The sequence below is a fragment of the Tamandua tetradactyla genome, chromosome 12 (assembly GCF_023851605.1).
Source record: "Tamandua tetradactyla isolate mTamTet1 chromosome 12, mTamTet1.pri, whole genome shotgun sequence".
Taxonomy (NCBI): Eukaryota; Metazoa; Chordata; class Mammalia; order Pilosa; family Myrmecophagidae; genus Tamandua; species Tamandua tetradactyla.
The window spans coordinates 80,599,328-80,622,486 of record NC_135338.1 but is presented as its reverse complement, the minus strand read 5'-3'; the positions used below and the strand labels follow the sequence as shown (position 1 = coordinate 80,622,486).

Genomic DNA, 23,159 nt, shown 5'->3' with positions numbered 1-23,159 from the left:
AGTCTTTTAATCCTGTGGAGGCTCAGTTTTCCAGCTGGTAAAAGGGATACTCCTGCTGCTTCCTTCCCCCGAATCTGGCCCACAGGTCCAAGTGTTCACCCATATTTCCTTCTACTTCCCAGGGCTGACCAGTTTCCAGAATGTTGTCTCATTCATTGCTTCTAAATGGGAAACATTAGCCAAATTGATGGTGAAGGGGTTGTTAGTGCCACAACACAATCTTTGGAGTCCTGAGAGGAGATAGAGGGTGGCTGTGATGGTGGTATTTAGAGGTGCATTATAGATTTGTTGGGGTACAAAGCAAGCCTTAAGAGCAGGTTTTCAGCAAGTCCAGGGTGCCCTTCTTTCATCCATAGAGTGAACTGAGAAAGTGGTCACTGGTCAAACCCCTTCCTCCTTTCCATTCTCAGGGCTTAAGGGGTGGGAGAAAGAGAAGGAAATGACAAAGAGTAGTAAGGGGTGAGGGACCCCCCCCCCCCCATCATGTACCTAAGAGATCCCAGCAGAGGCTGTGGTCCTACTCCTGAGATGCCTCTGGTAAAGACGAGTCCCTGCGAGAGAAGAGCTAGGGGAAACTCTACTAGGGATGTGAAATTCTGCCTTCCAGACCTTGGTTTCTCCACTTGTAAAGTGAGGGGAAGAGCTGTACAGTCCTGCTGGAGCTCTGGCCTTTGGCATCACAGGGTCTGGAAAGCCATGTGGCCACCTCCTGCCTCCTGGATAGGCCCTGTGAGGACATGACATGGAGTGTCATGGGGCAGTTACTTGTTGTTTTGATTTGCTAAAGCTGATGAAATGTAATATGCCAGAAGTTGAATGGTTTTTTTTGGGGGGGGGGGGCGGGTGGATTTAAATAATGGAAATTTATTTTCTCACAGTTCTGGAGACTTGAAGACCAAAATCAAGGTGTCAGCAGGATTGTGCTTTTCTGAAGTCTGGAGGGTTCTGGTGGTGGCTTGCCAGTGATGCGTAACTCCAGATCTACTTCCATTCACACAACGATCTATCTCCTACTGCTTATAAGGACTTCTGTCATGTTGGATTAATGTCCAGCCTGATTCAATCTGGCCTTGTCTTCACAGGGTCTTTGAAGATCCCATTTACAAATGGGATCATACCCAGAGCACTGGGGATTAGGGTACAAACGAGTCTTTGTGGGGGGTGTGATTCCACAGTGGACTGGCTTTTAACAATGGGGATTTATTAGTTTACAAACTTACAGTTCTAAGGCCATGAAGATGTCCAAATTAAGGCATCAACAGGATGATACTATCTCCCTGAAGATCCACTACTGGTGATCCTCAGCTCTTCTGTCACATGGCCAGGCACATGGTGATGTCTGCTGGTCTCTCCCTTAACTCCTGGGTTTCACTGCTTCTAGATTCTGGCTTCTATATTGTGTGTCCTCTCTTTTAGCTTCTGTTTCTCTTTACATTTTAGGGCCTATGACTTCTATGTCTTTTCCTATGTCCTCTCTCTGTCCTTTACTCTCTTTTAAAGAACTCCATTAAGAGGATCAAGACCAAGACCCTCTGGGGCCTCAACTGAAATAGCCTAATCAAGAGGTCCCACCCACAATAGGTCTACACCCACAGGAGTGGATTAGCTTTAAGAACATCATCTTCAGGGGTCCATACAGCTTCAAATCATCACAATTGTTATTATTATTATTTTTGTTGTTTCCTTTCCCTGTCCCTCCCCTACCAGGGCTCCATCCATTCCACCTGCATTTTTGGAGCACCTGCCATGCAGCCACTGCTGGAGATGCAATGGCAGAAAAGGCACTACTGAGGTTCACAGGCATGACTTGTGGGCATGGAAAAAATGAGAGCAGGGTCAGCAGGAATTGACCAACCCTTGGCCCACGTGACCTGAAGAGCAGATGTGCTTTTGGTGCTGGCATGCCACATTGTTGAAATAAATCAATGTTGGAGCAATTGTGTCCCTGTTTATTGTGTCAGCACAAGGCTGCAGGTGGGGCCCCTTGGGAGTTCTTTCCTCCAGCCAGACATGCTGAGTTCCCAAGCAGGGAAAGACTAGACACTGCTTTTGGGGAAGCAGAGCTGTGGGGACCTGTGAGCCTCAGGGTTGTCCATATATACCCTAGAATCAGGAGCTGGGTAAGGTCCCCTTGCCCTTTCTCAGGGTTCAGACTTTCTTTGGTTTGCTTGAGACCTATTCTAAGGACCATGCCTTTGCCCTCACATTCACATAGTCTGAACCACAGAACACTATACTTTGAGCCACCTGCCCATGGCAAATGCTCTTGTGCTGCCAGGCTCTGGGGCTGCACTCTTCACCACAATTGTTTCCACTTGATTATTTATGCCATGGCTACACTCTGAACTTACACAGCTGCTGAGCCTTTTTTGTTAGGGTATCCACGGAAGCCCATTTGGGAAATGCCATGCTATCTTGGTGATCTTTCACCTTCACTCTGACTTCTTGAAGTCAAACAAATGAAAAAGATATCTGGTTGGGAAAAACAACCAAGCCCAGCAGCTGAGGCTTCAGAGTCTGATTAGGACGCTAGTGGGTCCACCATCCCCTACCTCCCAAATCTCTGCCCTGTGTGAAGAGGTCCTGAGGAACACAGGTGAAGAACTGTGGGGGCTCTATGCCTCTGCCTGCAGAATGTCTGTCTCAGTGTCTTAGTTTGCTTAGAGCTGTTACAACCACTGCACAATGAGTTGGCTAAGACAAAGGGAATTTACTGGCTCATGGTTTTATAGAAGTTCCAAATCAAGGCTTGGTAAGACCATGGTTTCCTTGGGAGGTTGGTAACACTCTGCAATGGCTGTCATTCATCACATGGTGATTGTGGTAATTTAAGCTGTTGTGTACACCAGAAAAGGCCATGCTCGTTTACTCTTTCATTCCTGTGGGTATAGAACTATTGTACAGAACTTTTGATTAGGTTATTTCAATTGAGATGTGACCCACCCTATTCAAGGTGGGTCTTAGCTCTCTTATTGGAGTCCTTTGTGAGAAGATAAAGGACAGAAAAAAGCTGAGCAATCTTAGAGGGAAAAACTCCAGAGAAACTGAGAGGACCCACAGAAGTTCAGAGAGGAAGCCACTGGAAGTAGAAACTGAAAGCAATGAAATCCAGCAGTGAAGGACCAGCAGATGCCAGCCATGTGCCTTCTCATGTGACAGAGGCATCCCAGATGCCAGCAGCCTGTCTTCAGAGCCCAGGTGTTATCCTGCTGATGCCTTGAGTTGGACATTTTCATAGCTTAAGAACTGTAAATTGTAAAAGTCAACCCATTTCTTGTGTATTGCATTCCAGCAGCTTTAGCAAACTGAAACAGTGATGTTCCTGGTCTCATCTGGTTTTCTGGGACCTCAAGCTTCAAGTTTCTTCTCTTTCTAAGGCCTCATATGGAATAAGGCCCACCCTGATTCAGTTTGGTCACACCTAAGTAGGAACTTTGAAGATTCTTCTCCCAAATAAGTCTACCCCTTAACTTCTTCAAAGGTTCTATTTACAAATGGGCTCACACCCACAGGAATGCACACTAAGATTAAGAACACATCTTTTGATGGGGTCCATGATCCGGACTACCATGCCTGTGATATGTAAAGTTTCACCCCAATATCCCGCAGGGGTCCATCAACTCCAACTCCCTTCACCCCATGTGTCCTTGTTTAGAATCTGACTTTTGAAGGCTGGACTCTGTCTTCCCATAGTACTGCCCTCATGCTCACCCTCCCCACCACCAATACAGTGCCTGGCTCCAGGCTGCAGAAGCCTGATAATGGTCCTAAAGAAGGGTTCCGAGAGTGAGCAATACTTACCCTCCTCCTGTGCCCCCGTTCTTGCTGAAGTGTGTGCGGGGCTCGCTGGAGGCCAACTTCAGCAGCTCTGTCCACTCTCGCTCCCATTCCTCCTCTGTGTACACCAGCCCTGACTGGGCACAAAGAGGTAAGGCCGGTTCAGGAGTGTGCTGGCAGAAAAGGCAGTGCCACCCACGCCCACTCACCCAGGGGGAGCCCAGACTATTAACCCCTGATAGTAGCCACTGACTGTTCCTCTTCTGTTGTTGGTGCTTTAATTTCTTTTCCCCCAGAAATGCCCATCTCTAATTTCAGAGCTATTGGGAGTTTATCCAGTGACAAGGTCATTCCCAAGGGCAGGAATGACTGAATGTTAGCCTGTACCTGTACCAGGTTTGGGACCACCCATCAACAAATCTGTAGGGACAATGGGGTCAACTTCTATCAGAAAGCAGGTGGTCCCTGCTTCTAGGAAAGCAAAGGCAAAGCATTTTTTATGGTAAGGTTTGCTGGCTGTGGTTACAGTGAAATGTATCTGGTATGAAGTGCCATCCAGAAATACAAACTCTTAGTGCCATTTACACATTCTTGGTTATCCTGGTTTGGAGTTATAATTTACATGTACAGAGGGAACACTGAAATCTGGCAGCACAAGTGTTTTTCTCCCTGTCCTGTAAGAAATGTTGATTTATTTTCAGGATGGAGCCCAAGTACCTTTCTGGCCTCCAAACACCACTTGTGCCTTCCCTCATGATACTCATTTGGCTGGACACACCCACTTGTCATTTAGTTTAATGTCACAGTCAAACTGTAATGTGGCCTCAAACCTCTTAGCAGGGAAGCCAGGGCCCTGGGGAGTCCGTTTAATCATCTGGCTGGGAATGCTCTGTTGCTGGAGGGGTAATTGGGCTTCTCTTGGCAAGGAGCATGCACACAACTGCAGGCAAGCATTGGACGCCCCCTGTAGCTGCACCTGCAGTGACCTAACAGCAGGGTAACCACATAATCCATCATCCCACTTGAGAGTGAAGATGGGATTTTTGTTTGTTTAGTTTGTTTGTTGCATGGGCACGCACTGGGAATTGAACCTGGGTCTCTGGCATGGCAGGCAAGAACTCTGTATGCTGAGCCACCATGGCCCGCCCGGTGGGAGGTTTTATTAATTACACCAGGAGGAGCTGTGTGAGTGGATTTGTGGTTACTCTTTGCTGTAACCTATGCTATGATAAAGGACTGTGTCTTCTGTGGGTTTGAATGGAGGATGCCTTTGACCCGCTGGAAGCCATTTCTGCCTGACTGCACACAGTGGGCATGGACCCCACCCTCAGCCTTTGGACACTAGTGGGCACCAACCTCCTTGTTCTGCTGCGTCTGCTGCCACCTCCACCTCCGCTTCAGTGCCTCCCTTTCAGCCCCCGTCCTCATCATGGTATAGAGAGCCTTCCGCAGGACCAGATCCCGGTCGTGGAAGCCCCACATTCCTATAGCCAGGAGACAGAAAGGACATGAGAGGGAGGATGAGGAGAGTGATGGCTCACACTTCTGACATGCTGGGCCTGGCTGCCCATGTCTACATGCCCAAAGATAATGTGTTAATGAACTTTTCACTCCCCATTTTATCTGACAAGCCCCTTAGGTTAAGAACCTAATGCTTCTTGTCAATGCAGATAGGCTGATGAAGAAGCACTTCCTCTTCTTAGCCAAACAATCATGGGTGACTAGGGTAGTCCCCCTCTGGGACTCTGGGCAACCTACCCTCCATCTCCCAGTTTGCTGTCAGGACCCTTAAGGTCACAGTCCAAAGTTTGAGTCTTGACTGTGAGATAGCACGAGGGACCAGCTAGTGATATGTCCATACACAGGGCCCCAGGTCATGATGGCGTAAGTAGCTCTGGGAGTTGGCTTCATCTCGACCCTGCCATGGGTCAAAATGGCTGTGGAGCCACAGAGAGATGGCTGTGGAGTGTCAGTGGATTTGTGCGGACCCAGTAGGGGCACCTGGCTTCCAAGGGAGAGGGTTTTGCTCTCTCCCTCTTGCCTGCGCTGAGTGTTGAGGTTATAAAGCAAAGCAGCTGTCCATGAGTGCGTGCTCTGGGAAGATCAGACATAGCCAAGAAACCCAACCATGGGAAGAAAACCCCAGGCTCAGGAGAAATGGGTGGGGTGTCCACTCATTCATTTATTTGCTCATTTGTTTAATTTAATTCCTTGAAATTTCATTTACTAGTTCTATATCTCAGTAGAGGAGGTCAGGAGAGTGGCAACATTGTAAGTACAGATGATACTTATACAGGCTAGGAGGTTGGAGATGATGGAGTGGTACTTGAGATGGAGACATTGGACAGATTTGGATGGGTGAGAAGTGATGGAGCTTCTCTGGGGCAAGGGAGTAAGGGGAGCAGGAGGAAGCTTTCTGGGCCGAGGACAGCTGGGGAAAGGCCCTGAGTGGGTGGCCCTTGGGGTGAACTTGAGAAAGACAAGAGGGGAAGGTGGATGGAGTAGGGTCCAGATTGAGGGACCTGACCAGGGAGTTCAAAGGTGGCCGTGTCATGAGGGTTTTGTAGGTGATAATTTGACTTAGGGTTTTACCTTGAGTGAGCTGGGGTGCCTCCAGAGAGCTTCTCACAGAGGTGTGACATGAATTGATCTACGTTTTTAAAGGCATAACCTGGCAGTGCATCCTTTCATTGCAAGGGTATATAACAAACAGTGACCAATCCAGCAAGGGAGGCTTTCATCATTTTATGCAGCATTAGCAAAATGAAATGGCATCAGCAGTCTTTTTATAAAACATGCCTGGCCAATCCTACTCATCTTTCAGCTCTGCTTTCAGCCAGCCTTCCCAAACTCTCCCAGGCAGCGCCAGCCCATATGCACTCTAAGAACCCACAGATACCTCTCTTGTTCAGCTCCCCCTTTTCTGCCTACAAGCCTGACTCTAGGTTACTGTCACTTGCACACCCACAGTCTCAGCTCGACATCAGGCATGGTCAGCAGGCAGCCTATAGGTGTGGCTGGGTTAAGCATGCATGGGTCTGCTTTGCGCAGTTCGGCTGCTGGGGCATTTAGCCGTCACATTCTGGGGAGAAAGGAAAGCACTCGTTTTGACTCCCCAGGCACATGGTTGAGATGGGCTTCTCTGAGGATGGCAGCTGCCTTGCAGTCCTGTACCCTCTGCCTCTTCCAAGGGCTGGTCTGGAAGTCACCATCAAGCTGATGGGGACAAAAGCCTGCCATCCAACCACCCAGGACGGGGAGACCTTGCCCAAGGGGAAAGCAACACTGTACACTGCAGTTTGTGCAGGATAAAGCCACTCCATGTCCAGAACTTTGTCACTAGGCTACTGTTTGACACAGTTCAGAAATTTCTTCTCTCTTATTCTTTCTCCAGGTTTCATACAGAAGGAATATATTCAATACCAGGAGGAGAGTTAATAAATTATGATGAAATTAGCCCACAACTGTTAAAAAAAACATATGGTACTCAAGGACAACAGCATGGAAATCCTCAATAAAATTTTTAAGGGAAAAATGTTGAATTCCACTCTGCAAACACAGGAAAATCATCATTTTATTTGAAAAAATGGACAAAATGTGAAAAGTGGCCATTGGTGGGGATTGAGATTACCAATTTTTATTTTCTTACTATGTTGAATGTGGAATACTTTTACAGTGCCAACAAAGAGAACTTTGCTAGTTTTGAAATGTAAAGGAAACCAGACAGTGGGGTGTTGTCTGCTTTGTCACTGTTCATTAAGCCTGTGGAATGCCCCCCTTTCTCTTGGTCCCCATTCCCCTCGGGCTCCCTAGGCCCCTTTCAGAGCCTGATTCATTTCCCTCTGAGCTCTTCACAGTCTCACCTACAACTGACCTCTCTTGATGGAGAGGCCTTACTATGGTTCCAAAGAGAGGTGTGGCTCTTGGTTCTTGCCCTGGGTCCCAGCCCCTGAGTGAAGGCTACTTTAGCCTGGGGAGGTAAGTTTGACCCACAAGAAATGTATTCTTATCTGAGCATCTTATCCCCTGGAGAGACTTAATACGGAGTCATCCCAGGACTGATGAGGGACAACTGGGCCAGATGTCAGGGTCCTTTACTCAAATACATAAATAAATACATTAAACAAATTGTATAATTTCCTGTCAAATCTGATATAAGGCTGGGCCTAGAGTAGAAAACTGAACTTTTAGAAAATCCACTGTGACCCCATTATTCAAATTTTACCGTCCATACCTGTGCACTTGCTGGTGCGGCTTTCTGCAATCAGGAAGCTCACGCCTGCACTAGAGAAAGCTGCCACCTTCTTTGTTGTATAAATCTGACTACACTGACTTCCTGAGATTTATCACAGTGAGATTTACACTGACTTCCTGAGATTTACCACAATACCTATGTCTGTTTTCCTGCAAGTCCAAGTCTACTATTGATTGCTATCAATACAGCAGCCCCACAACTATCCAACCCTGTCCACTGTTCCCCAAGCTTTAGCCTTAAGCCTTGCCTCCAAACAGCCTGTAGACTCATGCTTTACATGTGCTTTCTCTGCCTGGAATGTATTCTTCCATACTCTTCACTTTTTCATGTCTCTTCAGTAAAGAGAACAGCTCTTCCATAAAACCATCTTGGACTTCTCTAGGCCATGGTCTCTAATCCCCATTCTCAAAGCTCATGCTCAGACCTCCTTCTACCATCTGTTCTGTCTTCCCACCAAGCATGCAAGCTCTTTGACAAGAAGGGCCAGGGTTTTTGACTCCATCTCTTGGGGACTTTTCCAGATGACAGCGGAAGTGTGCAGTGAGGAGGACTTGAGACCTGCCACCCTCTGTTGAGGCTGCGAAACTTACCCAGTGATGCGGCATGTAAAAGGCAGTTCCCATCACCTGTCGTGGCCAAAGGAAGAAGGCGCTTACAGCTCGTACACACTGTGGACCACCAGTTCAGACGACCTGAAACAGGAGCTCGCTTTAGAACAGAATCTCAGAAAAGGCAGTGACCATTTGTGAGTCTGTTCACTAAGTAAGCAGATGCATCGGTTCAAGATTTTCTTGATGGTCTCTTAAGAGCATCAGTGGCAGGATACATTTATGGCTACATTTTCTCACATTAAAAAAAATATATTTTCTCCTCTCAGACAAAAACTGCCCCAAAGCTCTTATTTAATTAGCAAAAGGATTAAGTAACTCAAGGCAAAAGTCTTCTCTCCTTGAATCTGGGGAGCATATTTTACACAAAACATAAATTTTCCCCTTGATTGTGTAATTTCCTTGAACAGTTACCCTTCCTGAAAGTTATTTTTTCCCTTTCAGACACTATGGTGGCTTGGGGCTATGCACTCCAGAAAAACACATTCTTAAATGTTATCCATTTCTGTGGGTACAAACTCATTGTAAATAGGACCTTTTGATGAGGTTTCTGCTGTTAATGTGTGGCCCCAATGAATCAGGATGGGTCTTAATCCTTTTACTGAAGGTCTTATAGGGAAGTTGTAGAAAGTGAGAAGGTCAAGAGTGAGCATCCAAAAGCTGAACATTAGTGGGATCTGGAAGCCAAAGGAGAAGCCAGGAGAGGCTGCCATGTGACCGAAGAGTCAAGACCAAGGATCACCAGCAGCCAACACCTGAAGACTACAATCTTCTGGGAGAAAGTATTGACTTGCTGATGTTTTGAGTTTGGATTTCTCATGGCCACAAAACTGTGGGCCAATAAATTCCTTTTTTTTCTTTTGTTATTTTTAAGCCAGTCCATTGCATGGTATCTGTTTTAGTAGCCAGGAAACTAAAACAGTCATTATACATTTTTTTTTCAATGTGTCTTCCTACATATGTGTATTTCTATTTATATACATACACACACACACACACACAGAAGCAGACATGAAATATATATCGTAAGGAATTTTGTTCACAATTTTTTGTATGTCTGTGCCTGGCTGGGAATCAAACCTGGTTCTCCCACATGCATCATTCTTTTTTGATGTATACATACCCTTGAAAGTATAGTTTACATTTAATTTAATACACCAAAACCCATTGCAGCTATTTAGGTGAAGTTACCATGTTAAGCTTGATTAAAACTTACATAAGAAGGATTCTCCTTCCAGGAAGATGGAGTAGAGGTACTTCTTCTTATGCTCCTGCTAAGCATAACTAAAAACCATTGGATATTTTATATAAAACATCATAAGACTCTGAAAGGTGGATAGAGGCAAATGGCCAAGGACCTGAGAAACCAGTGGTGAGTTTTTTGGGTTTTCTTTTTGCCTCAGATACATCAGAGTGTATATGCTGGAGAAGCTGGCAATCTGGAAACACTAACAGGTGCAGACAAAGAAAAATAAAGCCCCAAGAAAAGCCTGCTCTAGACAAAGTTCCAGGAATGGAGCAACTCAGCAAGACAGAAAACTTTAGACAATAATCGCTCTATTCCAGACAAACAACATAGAAAAACTGTGGCTTCATCCCTACTTCTGCCAGAAAATACTGAGCTGAGAGCCTAGACTTTCATCCTTGCCAGGCTATCATGAGGCACTCTACCCAGCTGATGTTTCTGAGGCAATGCCCCCACCGCCACCCCTGCATTTAACAGAGCAGTGTCAGAGGAGATTTGCAAAAACGCAAGACTCAAATAAGATCCAGAGTCTTATAACCCACAATATACAATTTTTACTTGAATATTACTCATATGAAGGACAAGTAAGATCTTAAACTTAATGAGAAAAGACAATTGATAGACACGAGCACTGAGATGACACAGATGCTAGAATTATCTGATAAAGATGTTAAAATAGCTGCCATAAAAATGCTATTAACAAGCAATTACAACCTACTTGAAACAAATGGAAAATATCAGCAAAGAAATATAAAGTCTCACCAAAAAATAAAAGCTACAAAGAAGAACCACATGATTTTAGAACTGAAAAATCAATAACTGAAAAAAAATTTTTTCTATGGATAGCTTAACAGCATAATCGAGAGACTAGAATAAACAATCAGTGAGCTTGGAGAACTTTAAATGGAACATAGAAATTACCTAGTCTGAATATCAGAGAGAAATAGTATAAAAAAACTAAACCAAAGCCAAAGCATAATACAGAGCCTTGGAACATATGAGACTATAAAAAAATATCTAACATCCATACCATTGGAGTCTCATAGGGGAGGAGAAAGAGGGTAGAATGAAAAAATATTCAAACAAACAATGGAAATAAAGGTTGAAACTTTCCCACGTTTGGCAAAAAAATAAACATATGAATTCAAGAATCTTAGCAACACCCCCCCCCCCCCCCCCAAAAAAAAGGGCCATGGAAATTCACACCAAAAATATAATATAATTGAATTTCTGAAAACCAAAATATAATATAATCAAATTTCTGAAAACCATAGACATAGAACAAACCTTGAAGGCAACCAGAGAAATTACATCCTACCTTTGTGGGAAAAATAATTCTACTGAGGGCAGATTTCACATCAAAAACCATGCAGAACAGAAGGTAATGGCACAACATTTTTCAAGGGCTGAAAGAAAAGAACTGTCATCCAGAATTCTATTTCAGCAAAAATATCCTTCAGGAAAAAGAAGGGAAATAAATACATTCTCAGATGAAGGAAAACTAAGAGAATTCGTCTATAGCAGACCCACCCTAAAAGAATGTCCCAAGGAATTTCTCTCAACAGAAAGGAAATGATAAAATAAATAATCTTGGAAGATCAGGAAGAAATAAAACACAAAAAACAAGTAAAAATATGGGCAAATACAAAGCGCTTTCCTTCTTCTCTTGAATTTTCTGAATAATGTTGATTGAGGCAAAAATTATAGCATTGTCTGTATGTGTGATGTCTCAATTAATGAGCAGAAGCATTTAAGATAATTGTATTATACATTGTGTAGGGTAAAGGAATGTAAAGGGAGGTAAAGTTTTATGCTTCAGTAAAAGTGATAAAATGCTGACACCAGTAAGCTTTAGTAAAGTTTATACATAAAATGTAATATCTAAAGTAACTACTAAAATTGTTACAGGAAGAGATGAACTCAAAAACTAATTCTATACAATCTCTGCCAGAGTTTGTCATCCTTGCTTAAACAATCAGCAATAATTATATGCTGTTGACAAAAGTCACACTATCATGTAAGAGAATGACACAGAAATGTTGATAGTAACTAGGTAGAAAAATATACTCTATCAAAACATTATTAAGGCACAAGATAAAGAGGGACGTTCCATAACGATAACATGGTCAATTCAACTGGAAAATGTAACAATCCTAAATGTGCATGCACATAATAACTTAGTCTAAAATATAAAAAGCAATACCTGACAGAATCAAAAGAGAAATAGAAAAATCCACAATTGAAATTGGAGATTTTAACACAGCATCCTCCATAAGTGGCAGAATCAGCAGATACAAAACTCAGTAGAGGTTAGATAAATAATATTAAATAACTTGATCTAACTGACATACATAGACTACTGTACCTATGAATTAATAGAGTGAATATCTATTCTTTTCAAGTCACATAGAGTATTATCCAAACTTGACCACAGGTGGAATCATAAGGAAAGTGCCAACAAATTTCAAAGGATTTTAAGTCATTCAGAATATGTGCAGAGTATGTGAAGTACTCAGTAAAAATAAGCTAGAACTTGATGAAAGATAACTAAGAAAATTAGAAAATCCACAAATGCTGGAAATCGTGCAGCATCCTTCAAATAACACTATATGGGTCAAAGGAGAAATCAGATAGGAAATTAGAATATATTTTGAACTACATGATAACAAAAATCTGAGTTATCAAATGGGGGGGCATAACTAAAGTAATGCGTAGAGGGGAAGCCTATAGCTTTAAATCCATATATCAATAAATAAAAATGGCTGAAAATAGATGTTCTTAATATCCACAAAGCTTAAAAACAAATAGCAAATCAGCAAATTAAAGAAATAGACTGAAGTAGTAAAGGATAGAATTCAGTGGTGTAGAAAACAAACATGTGAAGGTCAAACAATGAAAAAAGTGGGTTCTAGGAAAAGAGCAGTATGACTGCTACTCCCTTAAGACTTATCAAGAAAAAGAGTACAATTTTTTAATATCAGCTGTGAAAAAGGAAACATCATTACATATCCTACAGACACTAATATATATATAAATATATCATTGTTTATGCCAATAAATTTAAAAATGTTAAATAAAATGCCACATCCCATGAAAGACACAATTCCCAAAACAGAGTCAAAGAGAACTAGAAAAAAATATATAGTTCTCTATCTTTGAAAGAAACTGAAGTCATAATTAAAAGTTTTTTCCCGAAGAAATTTCAGACACAAACGGCTTTACCTGTGAATTCTCCCACACATGTAAGGAGAGCACAGGAAAAGAAAATCTGAGAACTTTTCCCAGCTGGTTTTTTGAGGCATACACAACTTTGCAATTAAAACTTGTCAGGGACGTTACAAAAAGGCAGACCCCAGGCAGTCTGTCTTAAGAACAACTTTAAACAAAGCATTACCAGATTGAATTCAGCAGAATGTAAGAAAGATGAGTACATTACAACAAAGGTGGGTTTGTTCCAGGCCTATAAGGTTGAATTAATATTAAAAAATAATCAATTTGTAGTCTCCTGCTTCTAAGTGCAATGAAATAGCCAGTGGCAAATCTGCATATCTGCCTGACCCAATAAGAAAAGCAAGGTAAAATTCATAAATCACCTTTTTTTTTTTGGCATGGGCAGGCTCTGGGAATTGAACCTGGGTCTCTGGCATGGCAGGCAAGCATAAATCACTTTTAGAACAGTTTAATACTGCCGAGGCCAGGAAGATTAAAAGGGCTAAAAAACCAGAGATGGAAGACCCTCACAGAGGGAAGTCACTATCTGCAGCTATTTTTTTCCTGAAGGTATTTGCCAATTCTGGGTAAGGGTAAAAGGCTAGGAACACAGGGCAAATGTTGTTACAAAGCCTGGTGGAAATAAAACTTGCAAAGCTTTTGCCTTAGGTCCTTTGCTGACTATACAAGGTGGGTGGCTAAAAACCTCAGCAGAAAGCCATGAAAAATGGAGCAGAGATTTTCAGCTCTCTCCAGGGAACAGCCCACAAAGTAGAAGCTGCTTTAGAAAAACTTTGGAAAGTCAAGGGCATGGACAAGAGGCTACGAATCTGGTACAAAGCTTAATACAATGCTCAGTGGAGGATCCCTGCTGGAGACAGAGACCAGAAAAGCTTTTGGTTGATGTGTGAGTCTCAGGCACACCAGTGTGCCCATCAGGACACTTACTGTACACTAAGATTGTCAGAAACAAGAAACTAAAACTTCAGTGTAAAGCCTCTGAAAAGCAGTGTTGGGCAACCATTTCCCATTGGTCTCTTGTGTTTCTGCATGTCATATTAACAGAGACAGTTCTGTTCTCTTGTGTTCTGGACTGTCATTTCAAGGATGTTTGAAAAGTAAGCAGCCTTGGAAGATGGGACAGTGTCCCCCTCTAAAGGAGAGGACAGGTTTGTTTGCTCTGCACTACAATAACCATAATGTCTCCTTCTGGAAAAAATGTTGGACAGGTTTACTTGAAGGCTGTCATAGACGATTAGCATTTCCTAAGCTAGGGATTCTCACACTGTGACTTAAGACCCACTATATATACGGAGTCTCCACCTGGGTAGCAACAGCCCCTCCAGTGGGACTTGGAGGGCCAGAGCAACAAGCACAAATGCGAAGCTCATTCTACCTGCTGTGCTTTGAGTAATAAAGTCTTTTCTTCTCTGACCCAGGAGTCTCATGTCTTCTGTAGCAGGCTAACCAATTAACTTGCAAGTGGGGTAAAATCTCATACCATAAAATCTCAATGGTTTTTATAGATGAAGATGGGATGCCATTAGTTTCTGAAAGAGAAAGGACAGAGTATCCTCAGGCTTTGGAGATAATTGAGATTATTGGAGATAATGAGAAGATTCCCCAGGGTCCCAAAGGGGATGCTGTCACCCAAGTGTTGGGTGAAAGGGGCAGGGAGTGAGGCTGAGCAGCAAGAGGGAGCAATGAAAGAAGATGCCTAAATGGTGCTTGTTCTCACTCTCTTCTTGTGCAAGGAGGAATGTTCAAGGAGCTTCTCCAAAGCTGATTTGGGGCTTTAGGTGGATCAGAAATGTTGGAAATTCATTTGGTTGAGTTATGAAGAGCACATCAACCAAAACTGAAAGCAAATTCACCTAACTTATGTGAGGGGGCTGTGTTTTCTCACTGCATCACTCGATCCTTCCCTGCTCCTATACCCCAACATCAGCTACTTTAAGGAGAGAGATGATTAGGGTTGGGACCTAAGTCTCCTTATTTTAAAGGTGGACCAAATGCCATATGCATCTGGTCATGTGTACCTGGGGACTTCATGGCGGAGAGGGACTCAAACTTTTATGGTTCTCTTGGATACAGGAGCCAAAGTCACCATCCTACTCAGTCCCCAAGGAAAGAGGACTCTTGAATTCAACTGATGGGGTTTGGGCAGGGCTCACAGTACAGAATGGAAGCTAATGGAAGTTTGTGTGTGGTACCCTGTGGACCAATTCAATATACTCTTGTTGCTCCTTTTATATCTGAGTGTACAGTATGAATTGATGTATCTGCTTATGCTTCCCTGTCCAATAAGTGCCAGAAGGAATTAACCTTCCACACAGAGTGAAGTTTAATGGAAAGAATCCTCCGCCATTTACCACAAGTATGTGGGTTAGGATTAGTATGAGTGCCCCTACCTGCTGACAGCCAGTGTTTCCTGCATCTACAGATGTGTTCCCTGCATCTACAGATGTGTTCCCTGTGTCCCAGTGGATGGTAAGGAAGAAGCCTCTGCCTTAATGGTCCTGACTGCTGATATCACATCTCTACCAATAGGGGTGGCTGGTAACCCCCAACAAAATTCAGGGGCCTGCTTGCTAAGTAAAGTTTCTTGGGACTATATGGATAGATTTGCGGTATTCAATTCCTTCAGAAGTCAAGGACAATCTGCTATCTCTTCATTCCCCCACAGTGTAAAGGAGGCCCAGCACCTTATCAGACTCTTTGGGTTTTGGAGAAATGACATACATTGCTTGGCCTTTCACTTGGACCCTTTTGCCAGCTAACCTGAAAATCAGCATCCTTTGAGTAAGGCCCAAATCATCAGGCTGCACTGGAAGATGTTCAGCAAGCTGGGACGTTTTCTCTAACTTTGGGGCCCAGGACCCTTTGAGCTACAAATCTCCAAGATTGACTGGAGCCTTTGGATGAGGAAGGCAGCTGTCACCCAAAGACACTCCTTGGGTTATTGCCTCCCTAATACCAGGAAACTGAACACCTGATCCATGGAGATCTGGTGACTATCTGGCCTGATACTCTCATTTTGGGATGTCTCATCTCAGAATCAATAACTAACAAAGTGGGAAGGACCCAACCCATCTTGCCTGTCACAATGGAAATTCCATATTCAGGAACACAGCCTGACTTCAGTATATCTTGACTTTACTTGAAAAGTGGCAGCTATCCTCCTGGGGGAGATTTTATACTTCACTCTGCTGCCTGAAAAAAACTGTTAGCATAGTGCAACCTTCATTCACAGAGGTTCTCTAAATGCTTTGAATCTTGTTCTCTGATGCTTCAGCTACGTTAAAACCTGATGGTGTCCTCTGAGCTGTGGTGAAAGTTCAGGCCCAGCACTCACTACGCAGAACCCAAAGCAGGTGTGATTATTCCATTTACTGTTAAGAATTTCAGACTGTTTTCATAGCTCTGACCAATATTCCCCTTGAAGCTTGCTATCATTTTACTGCCTTTTGGGCTGTTGCCAATGGCTTAACTGTTGGGTTCATCTTTTGGAAAACTATCGATGGGTAGATTAAAGACAACCTTCTTTAATGTGATACAAAATGTGATAACAGACAGCAGCTTCTGATCACACTATCTCGGATGAGACCTACTGGAATCAAACGCTGACTGAGCCTGCACCTCCCAGATTGCCACCACTGCTGCTTGGTTCCATCCCTTGAAATGAATCTTGGGACATTTGTAGTCTGACAATGGTGAACCTCATATCAGAAAGCCACTCAACAATGGTTTGATGGCCAGATATTTAATGGATTTTCCACGCTCCCAATCATTCATAGACATCTGGTATAGTTGAGCATTGGAATCGCCTTCAAAGATATAAACTCAAAAATATTTCTGATTCTACCTCTGTTACCTCTTTTGTTGTATATATAAGGCAGTTTTTTTTTCACCAAATGTGGCTGCCTCAGAAATTGATCATCCTTTCCCAGCTCTTTCCTAGGTAATGATCAGGATGAATGGGGTAGGGAGTTATATAGACTGGTTTTGAAAATTCAGATTCCAACCTGACAATTTCTGGGCATGCTGATTTCTTCTTTCCCTTAATGGCAACCCCAGGCCAGCCTGCTTGGTACACCTTCTGGGTGATAGCCCAGCCAACAGGTATCCTAGGTGATCCAGATTAAATTATGATTAAGCTTTATAAAAAACATTTTATTCCTCTTATACTTTTTCCAACTAGACAAAAGTTCTGGGTTAGATAAGGAGATGACTGGAGAAAAGGGGAAGTTATAGGCACTGCAAAGGCCCACATTAATTTTATGATGGTGAATGAAGAACAATCCTAGCATCTGGTGAGGGAACATCTCAGACCTCAGAAGGCATGGGGGATGATGGTATATTCACAATGCTTTATTTTTCTGAACTGCCCCCAGAAACTTACTCATGAAGGAAAATGCCCTGGCATGGATCTCCTTGTTTGTGATCCAGGAATGACATGTTTTCTGCCAGCATTCATGAAATTGTGATAGGCTAGTTTATTAGCTTGCAAGTAGAGTAAAATCTCAGGCCTTTCATGGTTCTTGACACAAAACAGACTTTTTCAGGAGCCTCATGAAATATAGAGTTCAGTGTCCACCAGGGGAAGAAGGTTCCACAATACACAACAGGATGAGCTGAAAATATTGGAAGAGTAGGAGTGAACATTTGGTAGACCATGCCTTACTGGGACCGAAACCCAGCTTCAACTTAGCAGCCCTGATTATGTTAAGGCAATCAGCCACCAGCAAAGGGAAGTGTGAACACTATCTAGAGGAGAATCACATAATTTGGGGCCTCTACAATTTTATACACACAATGTCTGGAAGCTAACCCCAAATTATAGGCATATAAAAAAGAAACCCAGGAGTTGATGGTTGAACACAAGGAAAAAAAAAAGAGGTAAAAGAAAAAGCCCCGCATTGTGATCCAAATTTCGAAGTTAGCTGACAAGAACTCTAAAGGATAACTAGCATGCTAAAAAAAAAAAAGTGTGCAAATGGGGTAGGAGAAAAATTTGAAAAGATAATGGTCAAGAATTTTCTAAAACTTATGAAAGATATGAATCTTATGAAATTAGATATTATTTCAGATGGAAGAAATACAAAGTAAATCATACCAAGGAATATAGTACAACTGCTAAAAGCCAAACTCTTACAACTAGAGGGAAAAAAAGACATACCACATAAAAAGGGAAAAAATAAGACAGAAGTCCATATAAAATGGAGTGAGAACATTGAAGTGCTGAAAGGAATAACTTTCAATCTAGAGTCCTGTATCCAGAAAAAGCATTCTTTAAAAATAAAAGTTCTAGAACATAAGGAAACTTCTTAATCTGACATAGGGCATCCATGAAAACCTACAGCTAATGTGATACTTAATGGTGAGATATTGAATGCTTTGGACCTAAGATAGTGAATGTTTTTACTCAATAGTGGTGGATGTCTGAGCCAGTGCAATCAGGTAAAAAGAAGAAATAAAAGGCATGGAGATTGGAAAGAAAGAAGTGAAACTGTATTTATTAGTAGATGGTATGATTGTTTATGTAGAAAATACTAAGGAATCTATATCAAAAAAACCCCATAAAACACAAAAAACCCTAGACCTAACACATGAATTTTAATATAGCCAAGATCTCAGGATACAAAGTCAATGTATAAATACTACTTTTATTGTTTTACACTAGCAAAAAACAATTGGAAATGGAGTAAAAAACACAAAACATTAGGGATAACTTCAATGAAATAAATGAGATATCTACTCTGAAAGCTACAAAACATTGCTGACAGAAATTAAAGAAGATATCAAATAAATAGATATTAAAAAAGATACAAAAAAGATATTAAAATTTATCATATATGTAAAGTAGATTCAATATTGGTGAGATATCAAATTCTCCCCAAATTGATCTACAGATTTAATATAACTCCAATCAGAATCCCAACAGTCTATTTGTTCAGAAATCAACAAGTTGATTCTAAATTTATAGGATATGCCAAAAAATCTCACAGAGCCAGTATGATCTTGAAGAACAAAGTTGGAGGACTTACATTCCCTGATTTCAAAACTTACTACAATGTTATGGTAATCAAGATGGTGTAGCCTTGGTGAAAGAATAGACAAATAGATCAATGACACAAAACACAGAGGTCAGAATAGACCCACACATTTATGGTCAATTGATTTTCTATAAAGACTCTAAGGGCTTTTGCTGGGGAAAGAAAAGTATTTTTCAATGAATAGTGTTAGAATTAGCGGATATATGAAAACAAATTTCAACATCTCCTTCACATCATAAATACAAGTTAATCTGAGGTGGATCATAGACATATATGTAAAAGCTTTTATAATAAGAGGTAAATTTATAAGGATTCATAGACCTAAATGTAAAAGCTAAAACTATGAAGTGTCGTAGAAAAAAAAAAGAATATTATTGTAATCTTGGTATAGACAAAGAAAACTATGGATAGATATGACTTCATCAAAATTACATTTCAAAATTAAACATCTCCTATCAAAATTAAAAATTAAAAGCAAACCTCAGACTGGAGAAAATATTTGCAAAACATGTACCTAAAAAGGACTTGTAACCAGAATACATTAGGAACTCCTACAAATCAATAAGAATAAGATAATCAACATAACAAAAAAGGGCAAAATACTTAAAAAGATATAAAGGCTATACAAATGGTCAGTAAGGACACGAAAAGATGCTCAACATTATAAGTTGAGTCATCAAGGAAATGCACATGAAAACCACAAACCACAATTAAAAATGAAAAGTTATCACTTTGCACCCACTAGAGTAGTAATATTAATATTAAAAAGATGGACAATATAAATGTTGGTGAGGATATGGAGCAACTGGAACTTTCATACTTTGCTACTGGTGTAAAATGACAACTGACTGTTTCTAATAAAGTTAGCCATACACTTACCATATGTACCAGCAATTCCACTCTTGGGTATTTACCCAAGATAAATGAGAACAAAAGACCCATACAAGAATGTTCATAGCAGTCTTATTTCTCAATAACGTTATTTGCGACCAAACCTGGGAATGAATCTCTTAAATAAAGAATCGACACTGAGGTCGATGCCTGAGGTTCTGCTTTCTAGTGAATTCCGGTCAACAAATGCTTATTTACCCTTTCTCAAGAAGCTGGAGGATGTGGTCCACCAAAATGAGGAAGAAAACCAAAAGCAGGGACTTGTGCAAAACAGGAGGGAAATGGGGCAAATGACACAGAAAAAGGGCAATGAGATCTCCAGGATGATGGTGACAGGAGATTCCATTCTACCAGGATGGGAGGAGCACTCGAACTTGTAACTACTTTTCATAAGACTGGATCTATGAACAGGGTATACAGGAAGGCTCATCTGAAGCTGTTACTGTACATGTCTAAGTGACACATCATCTTCTTACCTGTTGGTCCTTGGAAAGCACTGACAATTGTTTGAAAAATTGCTTCACATTTATTAATGGCTTCACCTTAAATTTCTAATGTCATGTGAAACTGTTAGGGACATATATATGTATATATATTTTTTTAATTGGGGGATGAAATACAGCAGTCATTTCTCAGGGTCTTCAACTCTTTGTGAATTTCCATCAAGTAAGTAAGAAGTGTTTACAATAAATACACCCTTCCTAGAGGTTGTGAAAGCATATTAATTGAAATCCCTTTTTGAAAAAAAGAGAATAATACTAATAGGATTGGGATAATTGGGACGACATCACATTATGTACATTCCTACACATCATCTGTTATTATTAAGAACTCATTTAATGGAGGATGCTATTGCTTTCAGAATAGAAATAAGAAATATGAAGACTAAGGACTGAAAGTAATGCTAGAGAATTAAGACTCTCAAAAGTACATTTAATTCAGTCAGACAGTAATTGTCTAATTGATAACCACTTAACAAAACTTAATATAATAAACCTCATCAGTCCTCTGTTTAAACTCGATACCTTATCCATTCTACAGTGTTTTTCATTTAAGATTCAGCAACATTCCATTTGTGATAAGTGGTTTTATTAATATAAAATAACTAACTTCTAAATGAAAATATGCATTAAAATGAACACTACAAAATTAAATAGAGATGCATCTATTATATAAAGATGCTAATGCTTATGCTAACAAATTGGTTTATTCTCACTGCCTGCAAATGATCTTATTATAGCTAAATGAGAAATGCAATTAAGAGCTTTAACTTACAGTGCCCCTGGATGGTCTGTTGGGGACATAATTGGAAAGAACATGCAGTTACTTTAGTAACTTCTTTTTCTCTAGGCTGTGAAATAACAACCTGTCTCACCTGACTTTTATAAAGTCTTTTTATAAACATCCAGGCTGGCAGATAATAAATCTGAGTTTCCACAGAGTGGCGGAAAATGACAAGATTCCTGCTTATAATCACAAAACACAACAGATGGGATCTAATACCTAAAGTACTGAAACATTTCATATTAAAGTGGATCAGCCTCACTCACCCTCTGAATTTGCTCTAAATTGTCAGTGGCTATTGGCAAGAATCAGAGGCTGCAGGCTAGAGAAACATGGGAAAGAGGGGTTAAGGACTATGCTAGCAGGACAAATTGTCTGCATGGATGTTTGTCCACCATTAGCTTTCCATTACTTTCCTTGCTAGCACAGCCCTGCTTTTGTCTGGAGTTTTCCAGGTTAGACTCCTTCCCTGCCCCATGGAGTGAATGTTAATAAGCCCAAGACATCAGAGTAATTCCATTGCCCATGCCAGGGCTTGGTATTGATCTGGGCATGTGCTATAACTTGGCTCCTGAGATATAAGAAGGTATATGCTGGTTCCAGCCTCTCTTCCAGAACTGGGAGGGTGAACTAGAGTCCTATGGTCCCTAACGTCTACCTTTGGGAGAGGTAGTGGGGAATGGACCCCACTGAGCCCACAGATTCAGTTTAAAAAAATGGCTGAATTCAGATAAACACATTTTTTTTGGGAAAATCTAGTTGATGAAAAGTTACTAGTTTGAATTTTTCTCCTTTTTCCTAGATTGGGTTGGAATTTTTACAGTTTGGTTATAATTTTCAAAATGTTAAGGGATACAGAGCCTTCAACCTCACAGGTGATTTCTCTAAAGTGTCTCAAACCATTTTCATACCCAAGGCATACATTGCTCATCACTCTTTCCACAAAGCAGGCAGAAGATCTGATGATCTTCTCCAATTTCTGAGAACTGGAATTCCAATTATTGCTCTATGCAATAATAACCAACTGTTTTGAGTTGGCAATGGAGATGGAACTTATTTACTTACCTTCTTTTTAAAGAATGAACTGTATAAATACATGGACTTTGGAAAATCTGCCACGGCAGGGTCTGGGACGAGAGTGTCTACGAGAGTCAAGCGTTTAGAGAGGTGGTCAGCAGAGTAGGTAAAGGCAGGGACTCTGGAGCTAGACCACCCGGGTTCAAAATCAGCTCCACTACTTCTCAGCAGTATGACTTTGGGAAAGTTACTTAACCTCTCTTTTACTCAGTTTCCTCTTCTGAAAAATAGAGGTAATAAAGTACTGATCTAATAGAATCTTTATGAACATCATATTATTTTATGAACATCATATATTTAAAACAGGGCTTGGCATATAGAAAACACTACTTATGTGCTTTCGTTAAAACAAGTCCAAAACCCTGGGTTAAATAAAGGAATGTATTTATGGTATACACTAAATAAAGGAATGCATTTATGAATAAAAGAATGAATGTATGAACCAACCTAGAACACATGTCTTAAAAAGCTTCTTCACATACTGAGGTTCTTAGTGGGGTAAAACAGTTGCTTTGTCATTTGTGGAGAAAAGGTACAAGGGAAGTTTTTTTTGTGTGGAGAGCCTGGGGCTGCTCAAAGTGAGGTTGGCTCATGCAAAATAAGGTAAAAACAGAAAATGAAAGTAAATATTTAGGAAATTTTATAGCAATGGGTATAGCTGCAATATTTTTATTATATTTTATAGAAATATCAAGTCACAGTGTTGGAAACTAAGAAAAAAAAATACCTGGTCTTTTAACATAGATTGTTAGGGA

At 41.2% G+C, this 23,159-nt stretch overlaps 1 protein-coding gene across 3 annotated transcripts in view; it reads right to left on the bottom strand.

Annotated features, from left to right (window-relative positions):
• OTUD7A (OTU deubiquitinase 7A) overlaps nucleotides 1-23,159 on the bottom strand; it is a 402,649-nt gene that overhangs the window by 36,223 nt on the left and 343,267 nt on the right. For all 3 annotated transcript variants that reach the window (XM_077123999.1, XM_077124000.1, XM_077124001.1), the window contains 3 exons: nucleotides 8,623-8,724; nucleotides 5,134-5,261; nucleotides 3,802-3,914 (listed from right to left, as the gene is read on the bottom strand). In XM_077123999.1, coding sequence (XP_076980114.1) covers nucleotides 3,802-3,914; nucleotides 5,134-5,261; nucleotides 8,623-8,724 — 343 coding nt within the window. The remainder of the gene's footprint in view (nucleotides 1-3,801; nucleotides 3,915-5,133; nucleotides 5,262-8,622; nucleotides 8,725-23,159) is intronic.